We start from the raw sequence: 17,221 nt of genomic DNA, 5'->3' as shown, positions 1-17,221 counted from the left end.
CACTTCTCTTATAAATATCCTTCGATTAAGCTTTCTTATTATTTAAATATTTAAATAAATAAAAGGTTTAATTCTACTTTTTCCAAGTATCACAATTATGTGATTTTTGTCACTCAAATTTGGATTACAAATATTGGATGTTTGAGGTATGGTAATTATGTAATTTTGATTTTCTTTCATAGAACATTTAATAAATTTTATTAACGTGAGACTGGATAATAACATAAGAATTAAGATATTGTTGTTTCAGATATATTCTAATATGGATTAATTGTAATTTATATGTTACAATAAGATTAAACATATAACTTTATTAAAGGAGTACGTCTAACTGGTTGAACGTGCATTGATTGTTATAATTTTTTTTTATTCATATCGATAAAAAAAATTAAAAAAAAGTAAAACCAAATGGCAGGAGTGTCTTTGGGCTGGCGTATAGCGATGCTCTCTTGGCCTAATTAGTGTAGGGTGGGGGCAAAATAATTGGCCTTATAATTGTTTAAAGTGAGGCTAATTAAGCTTGCATTCATAGCTGCCAAGATGATTGCGCATGAAATAAGGATCTTTGGCCAGGCATCGAAGATAAAAACCACATGATTTCATGTTCTGATGTTCATTTTGATCAATCTGTAATGAAAATAATCTCATTTCCATGCAGAGACTAGATAGGAAGGAGGTTGGGCAGAATAAATGCGTAGCAATATTTGGCAACACATACAGCTATACATCATCAAAAATTCAAAATAACATGGTCATCAAAACATGGGGCATCACTTAATAAATGATTAATCGAAATTTTTAAGTAGGCGTGGTCATTTGCCATGCCAAGAGTGTTTTCTAGGTGTAGCAACCAATATAATCGACTATCATTACGAGCTTCCATAATTAACGTCTTTTCTTAAAAACTAAAATAAATAGATATGAATCATGGAAATTCCAGTTAAGAGTGATGATGCCTACGAAAAAATGTTTACATATATTTAGAAGCAAGTCATGTTATTAATTAATAAATAATCATTAGTTAATCAACGATCAGTTACTATGATCTATCATTATCATTTTTATTGTTAACAAATAATCTATCATCATCAAAGATATAATTGACCTAATTCATTCAATTTAAGATTATTTTTTTTGCGAAACTGTTTAAGTTTATTAGGTTTATACGAGTATTTTTTAATACTCTTTACTGGGTAATTAATCACCATCAGTAGCATAAAAGGTGTGCCTATTTTAATATGGTTTAATGATCCTATATTTTTTCTAGGAATAAAAAAAAACTGAAGGGTAACTTTATGGCAGTAAAGTCACATTTATAATCTTTGATTTTATTTTATATTTTTTTAAAGAAAATCCATATAATATTCTTAAAAGGAGAAACTGATCAGTCTTTTTTCAATCCTTCCAGAGAACAAATCCAAAAATAATATCTAACTCAATAAATACTTATCCATCTAAACAGTACTCTAATGAGGATAGAAAGTGTTCTCCAAAGGAAACATTTTTGGTTTAAAATATGCAATGAATGAGGGGAAAAGACCTCTTACCCAATGTCAACAATGGAAGTTTCGTCTTGACATAACATGGGTCATTCGTATTGGTGACAGCGAAACTCCACCTCATGTCTTGGCCATCATGGGGTTGGGTCCGATGGAGTTTCTTTCACGCGGGGGTGATCCCTCTTAGGTTCAGCACCTGGGGCATACAAAATGCACACCTGAAGACCCATATCCATAGTTGTTTCCATTTACTGTGTGAAGAAAGCAATATCCCATCTCAATTGATCACTGCCTAAACTTCGTGATAATATGTATGTCATTCTTGCATTCCGTGTTGATTTCGTTTTGTTTTCCCATTTTTATCTTATTGGAACACTGAATTAATTAGATCACCAATAAGTTGTTAGTTTTAGTACATCTTGACTTGATGTTTTTGAGTGAGATTTCATATTTAAATATTTAAATTTTGTACATGAAAAAACTTTAATAAAAAATATTATTAAAGATGAGTAATCACATTTTTAAATGAAGATTAATTATTAACTAAATTAATAACTACTTCACATCAATGTTTATGGGCTTGTGGTGACCAAAATAATAATATTGAATTAGGCCAGCCTTAAAATATGATAATTAACATGTTATCGAAAATCCCTTTTCAAAAACATGTTATTAGAAATGAACATGGTTCATATGTAGTGTAGGTCCTAACATTTTATGGGTTTAAAGTGAAGCAATATATAAAGTTTTTTATGTAATATGTATGAGTATTTTAAAATTGAGTTTAATGCATGTTTGTAAAATAATTTTAAAATATAAGTATATATTCCTTAAAAAAATAACGCACATAATTTCATAAAACCGGTACATTTCATTACATAAAAAATATTTCCTTACTCATAAAATTGCTGTCTATCATTAAAAAAAATACAAATTATCATAAAAGGAAATTTCTTGAAGTATTTCAAAATACAAAATCATTAATTATAACATATCAATAATTAAGTATACAAACTATACCATAGAATTGTTGTCTGTCATTTACAAAATAAAATATAAAATATCCAAAAATCCAAAATCCCCCCCCCCCCAAAAAAAAAAATACAAATCATCATAAAAAATTTATCTTATTTCAAGATGCAAAATCATTAACCATAATATTATTAATATCAATATTTTTCAACATATCCTCTAGACAAAATTTCAAAACCAAATATTGTTGTGGCATTTATGACCTTGAGTGTTTTTTTTATTTTATTTATTTTAATTATAAAAAACTTAAGCTGATCTACCGCAAGTACATTATGTAAGAACAATCTATAGCTCGGACAAACTCAAGAAATTAGATGATTGACATCAATTCAGTGGACAAAGTCATTTGCAACTCTTTCAATTTAGAGAAAAGATGATCTAAATCAACATCCAATAAATCAACATAAGAAGAGGGTAAAGTGACAATTAACAAAATATTTTTGCATTCATTATCATTTAATGACTTTACCTTTTTTGAACCAAATAAAAATCCAAAAAATGATTTCAAATTCTTTAATTGCTTAGGGAAGACCGTGGTGGTTGAATGTGAGTATGCATTAAATTTTTCTGGTGGAAATTACCACCTTCCTACTCATAAAACTGTTGTGTATCATTAAAAAAATTTCAACCATGGTATTTTTTTTTAGCTTAATGCTTAGATGAGTTGAAATTCGAGAATTGAAAAGATTTAGGAAGCAAAGAAGACCAAGTTGAAGTATCATTGTTAAAGAAAGTTGAAGATTTTTTTTTTTTTTTATCTCTTCTCACATGAAAGTTGTCTAGAATTTTTTTGATCCCCTCAAAATTACTCTTAGAGAGGTTAAGTTTAAGGGAACTTTGAACTCTGAATAAAAAGAAAGGTCAGGTTGAATATATTCAATTTGTAATTAAGTGTTTTTTTTCTAAGCAATTTGTAATTAAGTGTTAACTCAAGTTTCAACTCAATTTGATTGTGATCGATTTGAATTGGGTGGATCATCAAATTAAATTTTAAAAGTAAAACAAAAAACTAATACATATAAAGAATAAAAGAACATAGATATTTTATCTTAGGAGTTTTATATAAAAAAGAATAAATAAAAAAACTAAAAATTAGAAAATTATATTTAGTATTTATTTTGGTAAGATTTTTATATTAAGTATAGTCGGATTGGATCAGATGCAAATTTTCTAAATTTGGTATCCGACTATGTTTTTAAATTAATTGAATTCATTAACCCCTACTTAATTTGATTTTTTTTTTTTTTAGTTTTGGTTACGCCAGGATGGTCACAAAAATAAATAAATTAAAATATCACAATGAATTATCATTGTTGCCTACTAGCCACATGTTATAACATGCTTGTGTTCACGTTTAATTTTCGTTGTACGAATTCCAAAATCACATTACAAAAAACAATTTATTAGTTGGTGCAAAAACACATACTATTACACCTAGATAAGTATATATGAATCCTAAATTATAAAATATCTAGATTTGCAGATTTGACAGATGGGACGAGCACGCCCATATTAAAAAGAGAAAGAAGCATGATAATGGTAGATTGTGGAATGCGTAGAAAAGTATACAACCAGATTACGAAAGATTAAGGCATCAATTAATATAGTGTATAAATTTATGTACAAGTTTTACAGTAAAAAACTTGAATTTTCAGGGAGGGGAGACAGTACGAGAATGAAAGGCATCAATAGACAATAATCAATTATGGTGTTTGAAGATAAACAACTAGTAGTAATTAGTTATAAATAGTTGGCAGTTATCACATCCTTTATTTTAAGAGATATTTATTTTATACAACAAGATTATAAAAGTTTTTTATAAATTAAAGAAAAATAAAAAGTGAAAATAAAATAAATACTAGTATTCGAGACACATAACAAAGAAAAAAATATATAAAGTCTAATTTCAAAATTTGTATCCATCCAAACCAACTTTAGAACCAAATTAAATTAGTGGGACGAGTTGAATTTTTATCGCCTTAATATATATAGTTATTTTATCTTAATTGATAGTTTTAATTAACAAGTCAATAATTTAAATGAAATTGAATTTGATTTCATTGAACAAGATTTTAATTTAAGACTTATGAATGAAAAAAAATAAGACGAAAGATTTTATAAATCAGATTCTTCATGATAAATATTGTGTTCCAATAATATCCTTTGAGTATATAATAACGTTAAATATTTGAAAAGAAATAATCAGCCATTATAATCTCTCAAACAAAACTTTCCTCCAATACATGTGATTCAGTGATTCTTAAGATGGGAGTGTAAGGAAAAGGCAAGAGAAAAAGCAGCAAGCTAGTTTGAAGGTTAAATCGAAACTCGGTGGAAGAAGTGCTTGAATAGCAGATAGCATAGCAGCATGCTTTGCGAGTACCTTGCACGTGGGGCATGAAGTTGGGACATGGGACAAGACCCTCTCGCATGAACTTGGGAACTCAACATGTTATACGTATCAGAAAACAGAAAAAAAGAAAAGAATAAATAAGTTGTTGGTGTGTGTGGGGTGTGAGCTTTGGACAAGTGATTGTGCCTGAACTCAGCCAAAGGGTGGCCATTTTCCTTTCTTTTATCTTCTCTCTCTCTCTGTCTTTATACTCTCACCCCAAATAAATGAAAGGGCTTGCCCCATTGCACTTCCTTACAGCTTAGCCTTCCCTAGCCCAACCCCATAAGCCTCTTTCTCTCTCTCACCCTTGCATACGTTCCTTTCACTGTACTTTTTGACACACACACCTAAGACATTCATCAGAGGAAGAGAGAATGAGTTCATCCTCAGGTCAGAGCAGTGGCTATGATCTCTCTTTCAAGATCTTGTTGATTGGAGATTCCGGGGTGGGAAAAAGTAGCCTACTTGTCAGCTTTATTTCAAGTTCTGTTGAAGATCTTTCCCCCACCATTGGTAATTGTAATCCATTCATTACATTCAACTCTTCCCCCCCTTTATTTATTTATCTTAGTTTTGTTATTTCTATGTTGAACCTTTGCATGCTTGGAATTTAGGTGTCACACTTGTTTCTTATACATTGTTTGCAACCAAAAGGTGTCTCTGTCTCAAGCTTGTCGATCTATTGTTTAAAGTGACACTGATGAAGTTTTGAGTGTTAAATTTGTGATTTTTCAAATGATTTTTAGTTTAAAAGTTGCTTTGCATTTCAGGCTCATCCAAGTTCTTCTATGTTTTACTTTGCTTTCATGATTGAATCTCTTGGTCTTCGTTAATTGACTCCGCCTTGTACTTGTGAGGATTTAACTGGTCTATTGTTATGGTTCTTTTATGCCACTGGAATTAACTAGCAATTCAATTTATGTTCTTCATGTATTGGCCGACTTTAGTTTTGATATGATCTAATGGTTTTTCTATGTTATGTAGGTGTTGATTTTAAGATCAAAACTCTCACAGTAGGTGGCAAGAGATTGAAATTGACGATTTGGGATACTGGTAATATAGAGTCAAATCTTTTGCTTTCAGTTCTTGAAATTAGACCTTTTGTTCAATCCCTGCAGCATGTGATTCAAACAGATAGAATGAAATATCTCTGATAGTGTTTTGGTTATTCATTGACCAAAATGACCAATTCAAGTGGTATATTGACTTAAAATAACATTACATCTATTGCAGCTGGGCAGGAAAGGTTCAGGACTCTAAACAGTTCCTACTATAGAAAAGCACAAGGAATCATTCTCGGTATGCTGACTTTATTTGTGTACACAATAATGTAGGATTATTTGATTCATCCACAACAGAAACTTTCTCTAGAATTTCTTTAGGGAGAAATTTGTGTTTGCAACTAGTTTTGAACTCTGTTTTAACATTATACTCCCATCGATGCTCTTCATATTTGTTATTCAAGTGTGATGCCTGATAAAGCTGGATTAAAATTAAGCAATTGCAAGGAATTATAACATTTATTACGAACCTTGGTTTTCAAGGTATGCCTTTGATGTTTTAGGTTAAATATTTGTAGTAAAATAAATTCTGCAATTTTTATCAATTATTAGATAGGTTTTACATTAGCAACTAGGGAAACAAGGCCTTTCTCAAGGACATCCCCTGTTGCTTTATCTTTTTGGTAGTAACACAGTTCTTGCCATTGTCTTTCATGTCCCTTTTATGGTGTGAAGAATTTCGTAAACTTATTTTCTTGGGGCTTAAGGTGGGGCCTTCTGAAAGCATAATTTTGTAATATAGCTAACTTGGTTAAAGCATGTATTTTAATCATTGCTAGTTAACATATTTTAAATTTTAATGATTTCTACTTATAGAGTGCTTCATTTTCTTCACTTCTAGTTTATGATGTCACAAGGAGAGAAACCTTTACAAACTTATCAGAAGTGTGGTCTAAGGAAGTGGAACTCTACTCAACTAATCAGGATTGTGTGAAGATACTAGTTGGAAATAAAGTTGATAGAGTAAGTTTTATGCTCCAGTATTGGGCCTGAATATATGACCAAAGGCGATGAATTTGTAATTTTCATGAAATGTTCCTCATTAAAATTGTTGAAAATAGTGACTCTAATCTTATGATTCTTATATGCATTAAGACAATGAAGCAAAATTCAAGTTTTGTCTTTCCATCTGAAGCAAATTAAGACATTGTCTAGCTTATGGTTGATACCCACGGATATGCATATGATGCTCATACCAAAGCTCCATACTATTCTGCCACTGTAGTCGTCTATCTGATGAGGTTCATCAGAAAATTGGATCCTTGCATTATCAGCCAGTTTAGTGCAAAATAGCACCCTAACACTTTCACTGCATACTCATGTAGCATACTAGCATTTGTTTTTTAACTCAATGTCAATTCAGTGAATTATGAATATCTGGATTATTACATGCATGCACTTTATGCGGCACTGTCATCTGGAACCTTCCGTATTGTCAGGGAAACCTAATTAAGCCAGCAAATTAACAATTTAATGTACATTCTGAAACTGATGAAGAACCTTGTGGAGATATGTGAAATATGACATTGACATTGTGTTGCATTGTGTCATTTCCCAATGCATATAGCATAGGTTATTAAGATTATAAGATGCTTAAATTTATCAAAATAAAAAAAAAATATAGACCCCCAACTTTCTAGGATTCCTAGGAATGAATCCTCCCACATGAGATTTTCACTTGACAGGCAGCACTGTCCTCATAATTTATTCAGTTCATTAATTTCTTAATGGTTTATCTCTGTTTCTAGGATACTGAAAGGGCTGTGAGCAGAGAAGAGGGTTTAGCACTTGCTAAAGAATTGGGGTGTTTGCTTCTTGAATGTAGTGCTAAAACAAGGGAAAATGTGGAGCAGTGCTTTGAGGAACTTGCTCTAAAGGTACAGTTTTTAGAAGTTTGCTTCAGTGCTGTTATGTCTTGTACATAAGTCAATTTTCCAATTAACTGACAGTAGGGTCATGAATTAACCCAAGCCTAATCATTTGCTTCAAAAATATAATATTTCAAATGAAAAATTTGTGTGAAGTGTGGGTGTTTTAGCTAGTAATTCTTGGGCTTACATTAACAGATTTTGATGCAGAAGTTCCTACCTAATATTTGCTTTAGTTATCAGTAAGAATAGACATAATAGTGAAGAATGAGTATGTTATCTGGTTATTCTAAAAAAAGTTTCATTATTGATTATAGGAAATAATTATTACCTGGAAAATATAAGACAGAGATAATATTTTGAATGAGTGAATTGTTTGCTGTCTTTTGTTTTTCCTATCATGACAAATATGGCACCATTTCGTAGATAATGGAAGCTCCTAGTCTTTTGGAAGAAGGATCAACAGCAGTTAAAAGGAGTGTTTTAAAACCAAAACAAGAATCCCAAGCATCCCAAAATGGTGGTTGTTGCTCTTAAAATGATACAACATCGTGGTGTGGACATTGAGTCTTCTTAACTAGCAATCTTTGACAAGTCTTGTATATGTAAGCTTCTTCCTTAGTTTCTTCTGCCACTGTCTTTTGATTGCGTAATTACTTGTATTACCGGAATGGGGAAATTGGCAACAATGGCGTCTATTAGCTTGTGTAAATTTGTTTGCCTACGAATGACTATATCATTTATGTGTTGCTCCCAAGTCACAAGTCAATCCTGATACTACAACTGCAGTTTCATGCAATTTTCTATTGCTCACACTACACCCAACTAATCCGACAATTTTGTTAACCCCGTTGAAAGGAAAAATGAAAGTAAAATAAGCTAGAATTTTGTTTCACTACAAAGTACTATTTGAAGCTCTACATAACATAACCAGCTTTTGGAGATTGGCATTGCAATGTAGGACATGACCAGCACAGACTTGGTACTCACAAACTTATACAAACTATACAGATGGCTTTGTCAAAGAATGCAATAATATAGTCTGCGTTGTTATCAGTACATGTTTGAGAATATGTTGTGCAAATATTATTGCAAATTTGTACGCAACTTTTTGTTGTATAATTACAAGTGTGGCTGTCAAATTCCTTGCAAACAATCGTGTCGGTGTCTCAACTTCTACCTTTCTTTGAAATATTTTATTGTACCTGAAAATTTTAATACATCCGCATAAGTGAGATTATGCTAGAAGCATCTCACAGCTCAATCTAATGTTGCCAGCAAAGTATCTCACATGCCCATAAGTAGTCTGACTAGTCAAAATGAAGCTCTAATAATTTTTTTTCCTAAACATATGTCCAGCTACATCATTTTCTTTATATCCTTATGATTTTCTTCCTCAATAGAAAATTTATAGTTTGCATTTGCAAACTGTATAAAACACCATAATGTCTGGAACTCGTGCTGAATCTTCAGTAACTGCCAGATTCATAAGCTGCAGCATGCTTGTTTCAGGGTGGATGCTGTTGAGGTAGTGAGCCTCTGGTTGGTTGAGGTTTACTGATCTTGATGGTTTGAGACTACATAATAAATTAAAAAGTCAAAAGTAGTATAGAAAATCAATCAAGTACTTGTATAAGAAAATGCAGTAAGTAAAAAATGTACCTCTGATTTTGGATCACACTGGAAAAATCTGTGCTTTATGTACCTTGGGAAAGAAAAAATCTGTTCCACCTTTAAATTTGTTTTGCCACGCTATTCAGAAAAGTTTCAATCAGTGCAGAAAAAGCAATATCCAGAAGAGGTGCATAGTGCCAAGTTCAAACTTCATATAGGCAATTACCTAATGCACCCCAATTTTTGCTTGATGCACTCCCCAAATTCCTAATATTCCCTTCCTACCCTCCCTCTACTAAGAAAACCTATCCACCTCTTCCCCAAATCAATCTCCCATGACCATTGCACCCAACACCATCACCACACTCAAACACTACCACGGCAACCACCCAACACCCCCTCCACTGCACACCAAACCCACCATTGCACCGCCGCTCAATCACCCACCACTGCCATGTGCATTATTATGACCCAAGAACCTCCACACTGCACCAAACCTGCATTGCGCCACATCACCTCCATTTAGGTATAGATTAAGCAATTCATAATACATACAAATCTATTAGTATTATGAATCGAGCAATCCGTAAAACATTTTGAAACACTGCATTTTGGTTTCTTTTCTTGGTTATTTTACACTTGCTCTCTTTCCATTTTTTATTACCCAACATAGAAACCTAAGAAAAAAGAGAGATAAAAGTTGAATTCTAACTAGCTAAATTTTGGAAAAGTAAACTAGATGGTTTCTTCTACTTTGACGCACATAATTTTTTTGATGATCAATCTAAGCCCAAATTTGCAATAAATGGCTTAAATCTCCTATAAAATATTAGCAAAAAAAATACATAATATATGGAATTATCTCACATGCTCCGTCGAAGGCGATGCTACCACGGGTTCTGCAGTATACTGATATACATATCTTTATATGGTTGACAACTATGATCGAAATTCAAGTCATGTGCATCAGTTTGTGAATGCATATTTTCATGGGGCTATTTGGTATACCCAAAGAATTTTGTGTTGACATTTTTTGTCCAAGCAACAACTATATTTTGGTGTTGTCAATTCATTCTCCAACAAGGAAACGCCTCGCATTTTTAAAAAAATAGCCATGTTAAAATATAAAACTATTTAAAACCTCCCATTTTTAGTTTCTACTTTCTCACAAAGAAATGGCTTCACTACAAGCTAACGTGTAACTTTAAGTAGCAATGTTTGTGATGTTCCATCTCCACACGTTTCAAAAATATAAAAGCTTGTATTCGTACATTCTCATCTCACCTAACCAATACAAAAAATGCCAAGGGTCTAGTTACTTCCCTTGCAAACAAATTTGCAGTTAAATAGAAATGCTAGCAAATCCACCAACCACCTAAACACAAAATTATCCAACTTAAGTGAATCAATGATATTGATGAATGAAACTTATTTGTTCATTCACAACATAATAACTAAAAAAAATTGTGTAATAGCAATTAGTCACAAATCAAGTTCAGAAAGAAAACGTTGTCAATTAGTTTTCAAACAAATTTTACCACAGTTGACGACGCTGAAGAACAGGGGAGTGCGACTAATTTTGGGGCAAAATGCAGATGTATAAACGTGGAGTGAGACTTCACGCTGGAGAAGGTGCTGTGTGGATGTCCCAAATTCAGTGCATGTTTTAATTCAAAAATCACATTAAAACATAAAAAATGATTTTTAGACACCCCAAATACTACTCAATACTTAGTGATAAAGAAAATATATATATAATACATAATATAATGGGATAAGAAGAAAGAAATAAGAAATATTTGTGGGATATTTTTTTAAAAAAAAGAGATATCTTTTATTTTACAGTAAAAAAGGAGATATCTAAAAGTTATCACTCTTAAAATGCATCTAATTAACCTAATTATAAATAAAATTTTATATGTTTTGTTTCACTTAAAAAAATTGATTTTACATCTAAAGTGGATTTTGAATTGAAATAACTTTGTAACCTGTGTCAGATATAAAAAATTATACAGACTTTTACTATTACTAACTTATGATTAAAATAAAAATACTTAAATATAAATCATTTTAAATTTCAAAATCAAGAATAAAAAAAATATACACTTAACTGAAGCATTAATTGTAGAGAAACAAGTAACAACACAAAGTAAAGAGTCACATTTATTTAATTTAGTAATTTAGCTAAAGTAACGACATGCTAATTAACTAGGTCCATTAAGATACTAGTTAAGAAAATAAAGAGAAAAAGACTTTTATAGGAATTAGTAAAAATGCGTTATCCTATGATTTTTAAATGTGCTATCATGATAACATAAGAATATTAGTTAGGAAGATGCTAATGTAAATACTAGCAGTAAGTAGTGGATTTGGATGGCTGGTCTCGCGCTAGAACGATAAACTGCAGAGTAAGGCAAGTTTTGAGTACTGAAACAGCTAATTACTACACGTAGTTGATGACACAAGTTCTATCAGTTAGGCAGTGGCTTTGCTTGCCATCGGGTTTTTTCGCTTTCCGTTGATCAGTTTGATGGAACTTATCTTTCTACCACATTCATATATACCTGCACTTTATTCTCTTTTGCTTTGATATTTTCCCTCTCTCTCTCAATTTTCTCACATGCTTGACAGCATGACGGTGGTGTGTGTGATCGACTTAAATAAAGGACCAAGGAACATTAAACACCAAAAACTAGAATGATTATAATAAAAGAAATGAATAAAAGTGTGAATCACATATTTACATCCCCACTAATTGAATCAATTTGAATTGATGAATTGTGTACCATAATATGAATGGAAAGAATCAACAATTGTGTACATACAAGGCTAAAAACAATAAAGAAGGTCAATACTAAAAACAGATGAATGAGAAGTTCTCGGTGAGGCTAATTTATAGAGAAAGGACAAACTTCAACTTTAGTAATGGCAATCCACCAAAGAAGAAGTTGCTGAGAAGACAATAACTTTTTCTTTGGCCTGAAAAGGAAACAACTTGGATTCTCTGTGATGATCATCCTCAGGTGCCGGAAGATTCAAGTCCAAGTTCAAAACATCTTTGTTGTGTTTCTTGGATTCTCTATTTGCATTAATTGCCCCACACGTAGGTGCACTCCCAAAATTTCTATGCCTTCTCATGTGTCCCCCCAAGGCTTGCCCAGATGAAAATTCTGCCCCACATATGGAACACTCATGAACTTTACACTTAGCATTAATAGTACTCATCCTAGTGTTGCTGCTACTATTATTATTATTATACAAAGCCGTTGATAATTGTAAGGTGAGGGTGGTGCTTGTGGTGTCACAATAATAATCATCATGATTATGATTATTATTATTATCCACTTCATTCACAAAAGTTGCAAGAACTCCTTGCTTTTCTTCTGCACTTGCCTTGGAATAATATTTCTTGTGGCTGGCTCTGTGGCCACCAAGGGCTTGAAATGAAGGGAAGCATCGGTTACAAGTCTTGCACTCATAAAGGTATAACCCCCCCTTGTTGTTGTGTGAGGGTTTTGGGGTACTATTGTTGCGATCACCTTGAGCTAAGAGAATCAAACAATTTGCCATGTCTTCCTCTTCGTTCCTTGATTCATTTGAGGTTGTTGGTAGATCAAATCCTAGGGAATTTTCGGTGCTGCTTCTTCCTCCTAAACTGGAACATGTTGTTGACATGGTTAACCTAAGTGGAGATGGAAGCCTTTGTCGCTTCGTGCGCTTGCCCTTGATGATTTGCATGTGATCCTTGCACTCGGCATTCAATTCCTCTTGCTTTTGCATGGTGAGGAATTGACAGAGAGAGAATGATAGAAGCAATGAAGAGAGTGGGAGTTAATATTAATAAAGGGTACCTCTAATAGCTAGTAACGTGTTTTGGGTTTGCCAGAGTTGCGTTTCCAAACTTGGAAGTCTTATATTATAGGTGTGAAGTGAAGAGAGAGAGAGAGAGAGAGAGAGAGGGAGAGGGAGAGGGAGAGAGAAAGATGCAATGTTAAGCATGAGGAGGCGAGGAAACGAGTGAGATTCGGTTGGCTTTGAAGCAAACCCATTACTTTTTCGCAACGATTCCTTTCTGGAGGATTGGTTTGCAAGCCTGGAACCACACAATATTTCCAAACTTTCATCTCTCTCCTTCTATTAGTTTTTCCTTCTTAATTAGATTGTGTTTATATATGTTTGCTCTTAATTTTTAGCTTCCTTTACTTCAAGCACTACGGCTTAATTTAACTAATTCTAACCTCATTTTACCTAACAAGTAACAATCAATCACTTCCAAGTTTAGGATTATTTTTATGGGTAGAACACAATCCTCAATTAATTTCGAGTTGTGATATACGAGATTATCTTCCATTAATTTATCATTCGAGCAATTAATGTCTGCCATGCTATTACATGATTGATTATTTATGGAATGCTACTAAACTACGTATACTTGCCAAATAATGAGGGAATTCATGTGCTGTTGACCCAACCATTTCTTATTACAAATTATTAATCACAACTCAGTGGCCTCACCGGACAAGTCTATAATATAATCAAGACGACGGCCATAAACATGATCCAAATAGCATTGGTATATAAATTAATAAGCTTACGTGTGCGTAGTAGCATAAATTGAAGTTAATTTCATATTATAAAATGTTTTTTATCAGATGAGTTTTTATTTTCTTTCAAAAACTACAGAACTAAATGTTCATAATTATTATTATTTTTTTACTTTTTATGTTAATTTTATTGATATATCTTAAAGTTAACATACATAAATATAAGTTTTCAATCAAGCATAAAGAAATCATAACAATATTATGTATGTCTTTATTTGCATCATTACAAAATATTTACAAAGAATTTTTTATAAAAACCACACCTATTATAAATAGTAACAAGAAATTAATTGTGAAACATTAATAATTATTTTATTTAATAACAAGATATATTAGCAACATTGTTGCTCAAAATTTGCTATCTTATATACATTCACGCGATGTATTAAGGGGGTCTAGTGCATTGTGTGTAGTAAATCTTTACTTGAAATCTTATAATTTGTAATAAATTTTAGTTGATAATAAAAATATATTTAAAAAATGTGTTGTTAATTAACATGCTCTTTAGTTAAATAGGGAGCGGAATTACAAAAGCCATAGGGTTAGACAGTCAGATGGTAAGATAGTCAAGATGGATAGTTGTATCTTTGACTAAATGCAACAATATCCTAGTTCTCGTTAAACAGAACGTACTTTGAAAGATGTATTTCTCTAAGTGAACATGTATATAAAAGCATAAGCATTAGGATCAATATTTCTCTAACGTTTGTAACCTTTCTTGCCTTTGGGTTTTCTCTTGTTATCTCCTCTTTTTTCTTTTTTCTTTTTCTTTTTTGCTTTTCCTGGGGCCAAAAAGGCTTATATTGTTATTATCTCTTCTTACTGATAAAAAACAAATGTATATAGGATATATGGGCATGCACTAATTAACATAACTATACGGATTATGGAGTAATATTTTATGATAACATTTACTTATATATATATATATATATATATATATATATATATATATATATATATATATTAAATAATATATTTGTTAACCGTTAGACAAGTGTATCAAATACGTAAGTAGTAAAGACTCAGAAGAGACTTAGAAGTCCGAGTGTTGATTTCTACATAAATTTTATTTTGTAGTTGCGTTGGATAATTTCTAATTTATAAGATAAAACAAATAAGATGAGATAATTAAAGATGAGTTAAAAGAACATTGACTAAATAATATATATTATAGAAAATAAAAAAAATAGTAGGGAATTCAATGAGATGAGAATGTTAGGACCTAGTATGTCTTATTTGTCTAAGATGTATTATTTTGGATTTTTCTCTATTAATTAGGTGAATTTTTCCTACCCACATCTATTAGAATATTTGTCCCTGATGTCTCACACGACGACAAACAAGTCTATCTTACCTATTTATCTTTCAAATGTCTTTGCAAAGATTCAATAGATAAAATGCATTAAGTTCTAATTCTAAATGTTTTCTTTAATGTATGGGCATAATGCAATCACTCTATGTCTAGCAATGATTTTATTAAGATAGTCTTCCCTTTAGTTTTATTAGAAATTATTCTCTATCTAACGATTAATTCCTAAAACTGATACATGCAAAACCTTCTTTGTATTTCTATTAAGGATTATCCTTTATCGAACACCTAACCCCTAAAGATGATGCAATGATGAATGATGCATAAAATTAAAAGTAAGAAAAGATAATAGGAAAGAAAACATTTGTTTGCATTGATAAATATGAAGTATACAATACATCTTTTGGCTTTTTAGGCCTGTCAGATCCTAACTAAGGGTTTAACTTCTCATAGCCATAAAGAGTCTTACACTTGAAAAGGGGTTTAAAAACTCATGGAAGAGAAGGAATGGAAAAAAGGGAACAAAAAATGATGGGAGAAAGAATCCCCTAAGGGAGAGTTCTCAGACTTTAGGTGTGTATTAGAGAGTGCTCTGAGACTCGATGTGTCTTTTCTCCTCGGCTTAACTCTTTTTTTACGGTTGTTGGAGTGGACTTGACCATGCGTACTCACAGCGCGGGTGCCTCTATTCGTGCTTAGCGCACCTCTTCCTCGCTTAACGTCAATGCTTGCTTTTGCGTTGAGCGCCCCTGCACTTGTTGGACTAGGTCTTTTTTCAACTTTTTGCTATTTTCTTCATCTTTTAGGCTTTTAATCTTTTTTTTTCACATTTGCAAGCCATTAATAGAAAAAAAATTAATTCTTAACAATTAAGCATGAAAAAATGTTAAATAATTATTTTTAAGGATATTTTCATTATCAAAAAACAGTTTATATTTAACTGTTATGAATATTATCAGTCAAAATAAAATAATGTAATGAAGTAAAAAAAATCAATTTATACTAATAATTAATTTTTCGTTAGATATAATTTATAACTACAAAAACAAACAAACTGATGAATGCCTAACAGTTAATGTGGAGTCATGATATTTCTATTATTTTTTTTGTAATATGCATGGAAAAGTAAGTAAGTAATTAACATCATTCCATTTCTATTCCAGAAGATCGAATGAATGAAGAAAAGTAAAGAATAAGGAGTAGTACAGATGGAGGTTGCTGCGGCGGTGGTGTAGAGGTTCCGTGGTGTAAGGTATAGACTATATAAGGATTATTATAGATAAGATTCTTAGCGTAAGGAATTCTAATGAAAGGGGCTTTGAGTTTGAGAGAGGCACGTAAAGGGTCTTGGCCAGCAATTCAGCATCAAGTTTAGGTTTGTGTTGCTAGTACTGACAGTGACTCAAAGCAAAGCATCTTCCTCATCATCAGTACGTGCATATATATTAATCTTTAATCTTAATAAAACTCTTGTGGATCTAAACTTTTAAACAATCAAGAAGAATACCTATATGTAGCCGCACTATTCTCCACCTTCTCGTTTCTTAGAAAATATATAATATACTTATCATCAATATGTTGCTTACTTGCTTAGACAGATTAAAAGACAAAGCGACTCTGTGTTGCCGGTCGACCACCAGAACAACGTGTAATATACAATAGATCTCATTCTTTCTCAAACCCACCCACTAATAGTTTGTGTCAAACACGCTATAAACACATTGCATACCCATTGAAAATTACAGTCAAAAGTTTGCTAGAAAAAATTGTGTTCTTTGGGAGGACATCGTAACATATAGTCAATTTTATTTTTTTAAAATTTAAGAGAAAAGGTTA

At 31.8% G+C, this 17,221-nt stretch overlaps 1 protein-coding gene and 1 pseudogene across 2 annotated transcripts; one reads left to right on the top strand and one right to left on the bottom strand.

Annotated features, from left to right (window-relative positions):
- The first annotated feature begins 4,777 nt into the window (after nt 1-4,777).
- LOC114407124 lies at nt 4,778-8,638 on the top strand (annotated as a pseudogene). The gene is made up of 6 exons (XR_003665603.1): nt 4,778-5,439; nt 5,911-5,979; nt 6,160-6,225; nt 6,829-6,950; nt 7,736-7,864; nt 8,282-8,638. The product of XR_003665603.1 is annotated as a ras-related protein RABC2a-like (transcript).
- Nucleotides 8,639-12,336: 3,698 nt separating this feature from the next.
- LOC114407123 (zinc finger protein ZAT5-like) lies at nt 12,337-13,455 on the bottom strand. The gene has a single exon (XM_028370101.1). It carries the CDS (start codon nt 13,247-13,249, stop codon nt 12,389-12,391), a length of 861 nt encoding a protein of 286 aa, XP_028225902.1. The 5' UTR covers nt 13,250-13,455; the 3' UTR covers nt 12,337-12,388.
- Between the last annotated feature and the right edge of the window lie 3,766 nt (nt 13,456-17,221).

Source organism: Glycine soja, chromosome 3 (assembly GCF_004193775.1).
Source record: "Glycine soja cultivar W05 chromosome 3, ASM419377v2, whole genome shotgun sequence".
Classification (NCBI taxonomy): domain Eukaryota; kingdom Viridiplantae; phylum Streptophyta; class Magnoliopsida; order Fabales; family Fabaceae; genus Glycine; species Glycine soja.
This window is presented reverse-complemented; position numbering and strand designations above follow the sequence as displayed.

What these genes read in the sequence shown, in the direction of transcription:
- LOC114407123 (XM_028370101.1), bottom strand. Translation starts at nt 13,249, where the DNA reads ATGCAAAAGCAAGAGGAATTGAATGCCGAGTGCAAGGATCACATGCAA.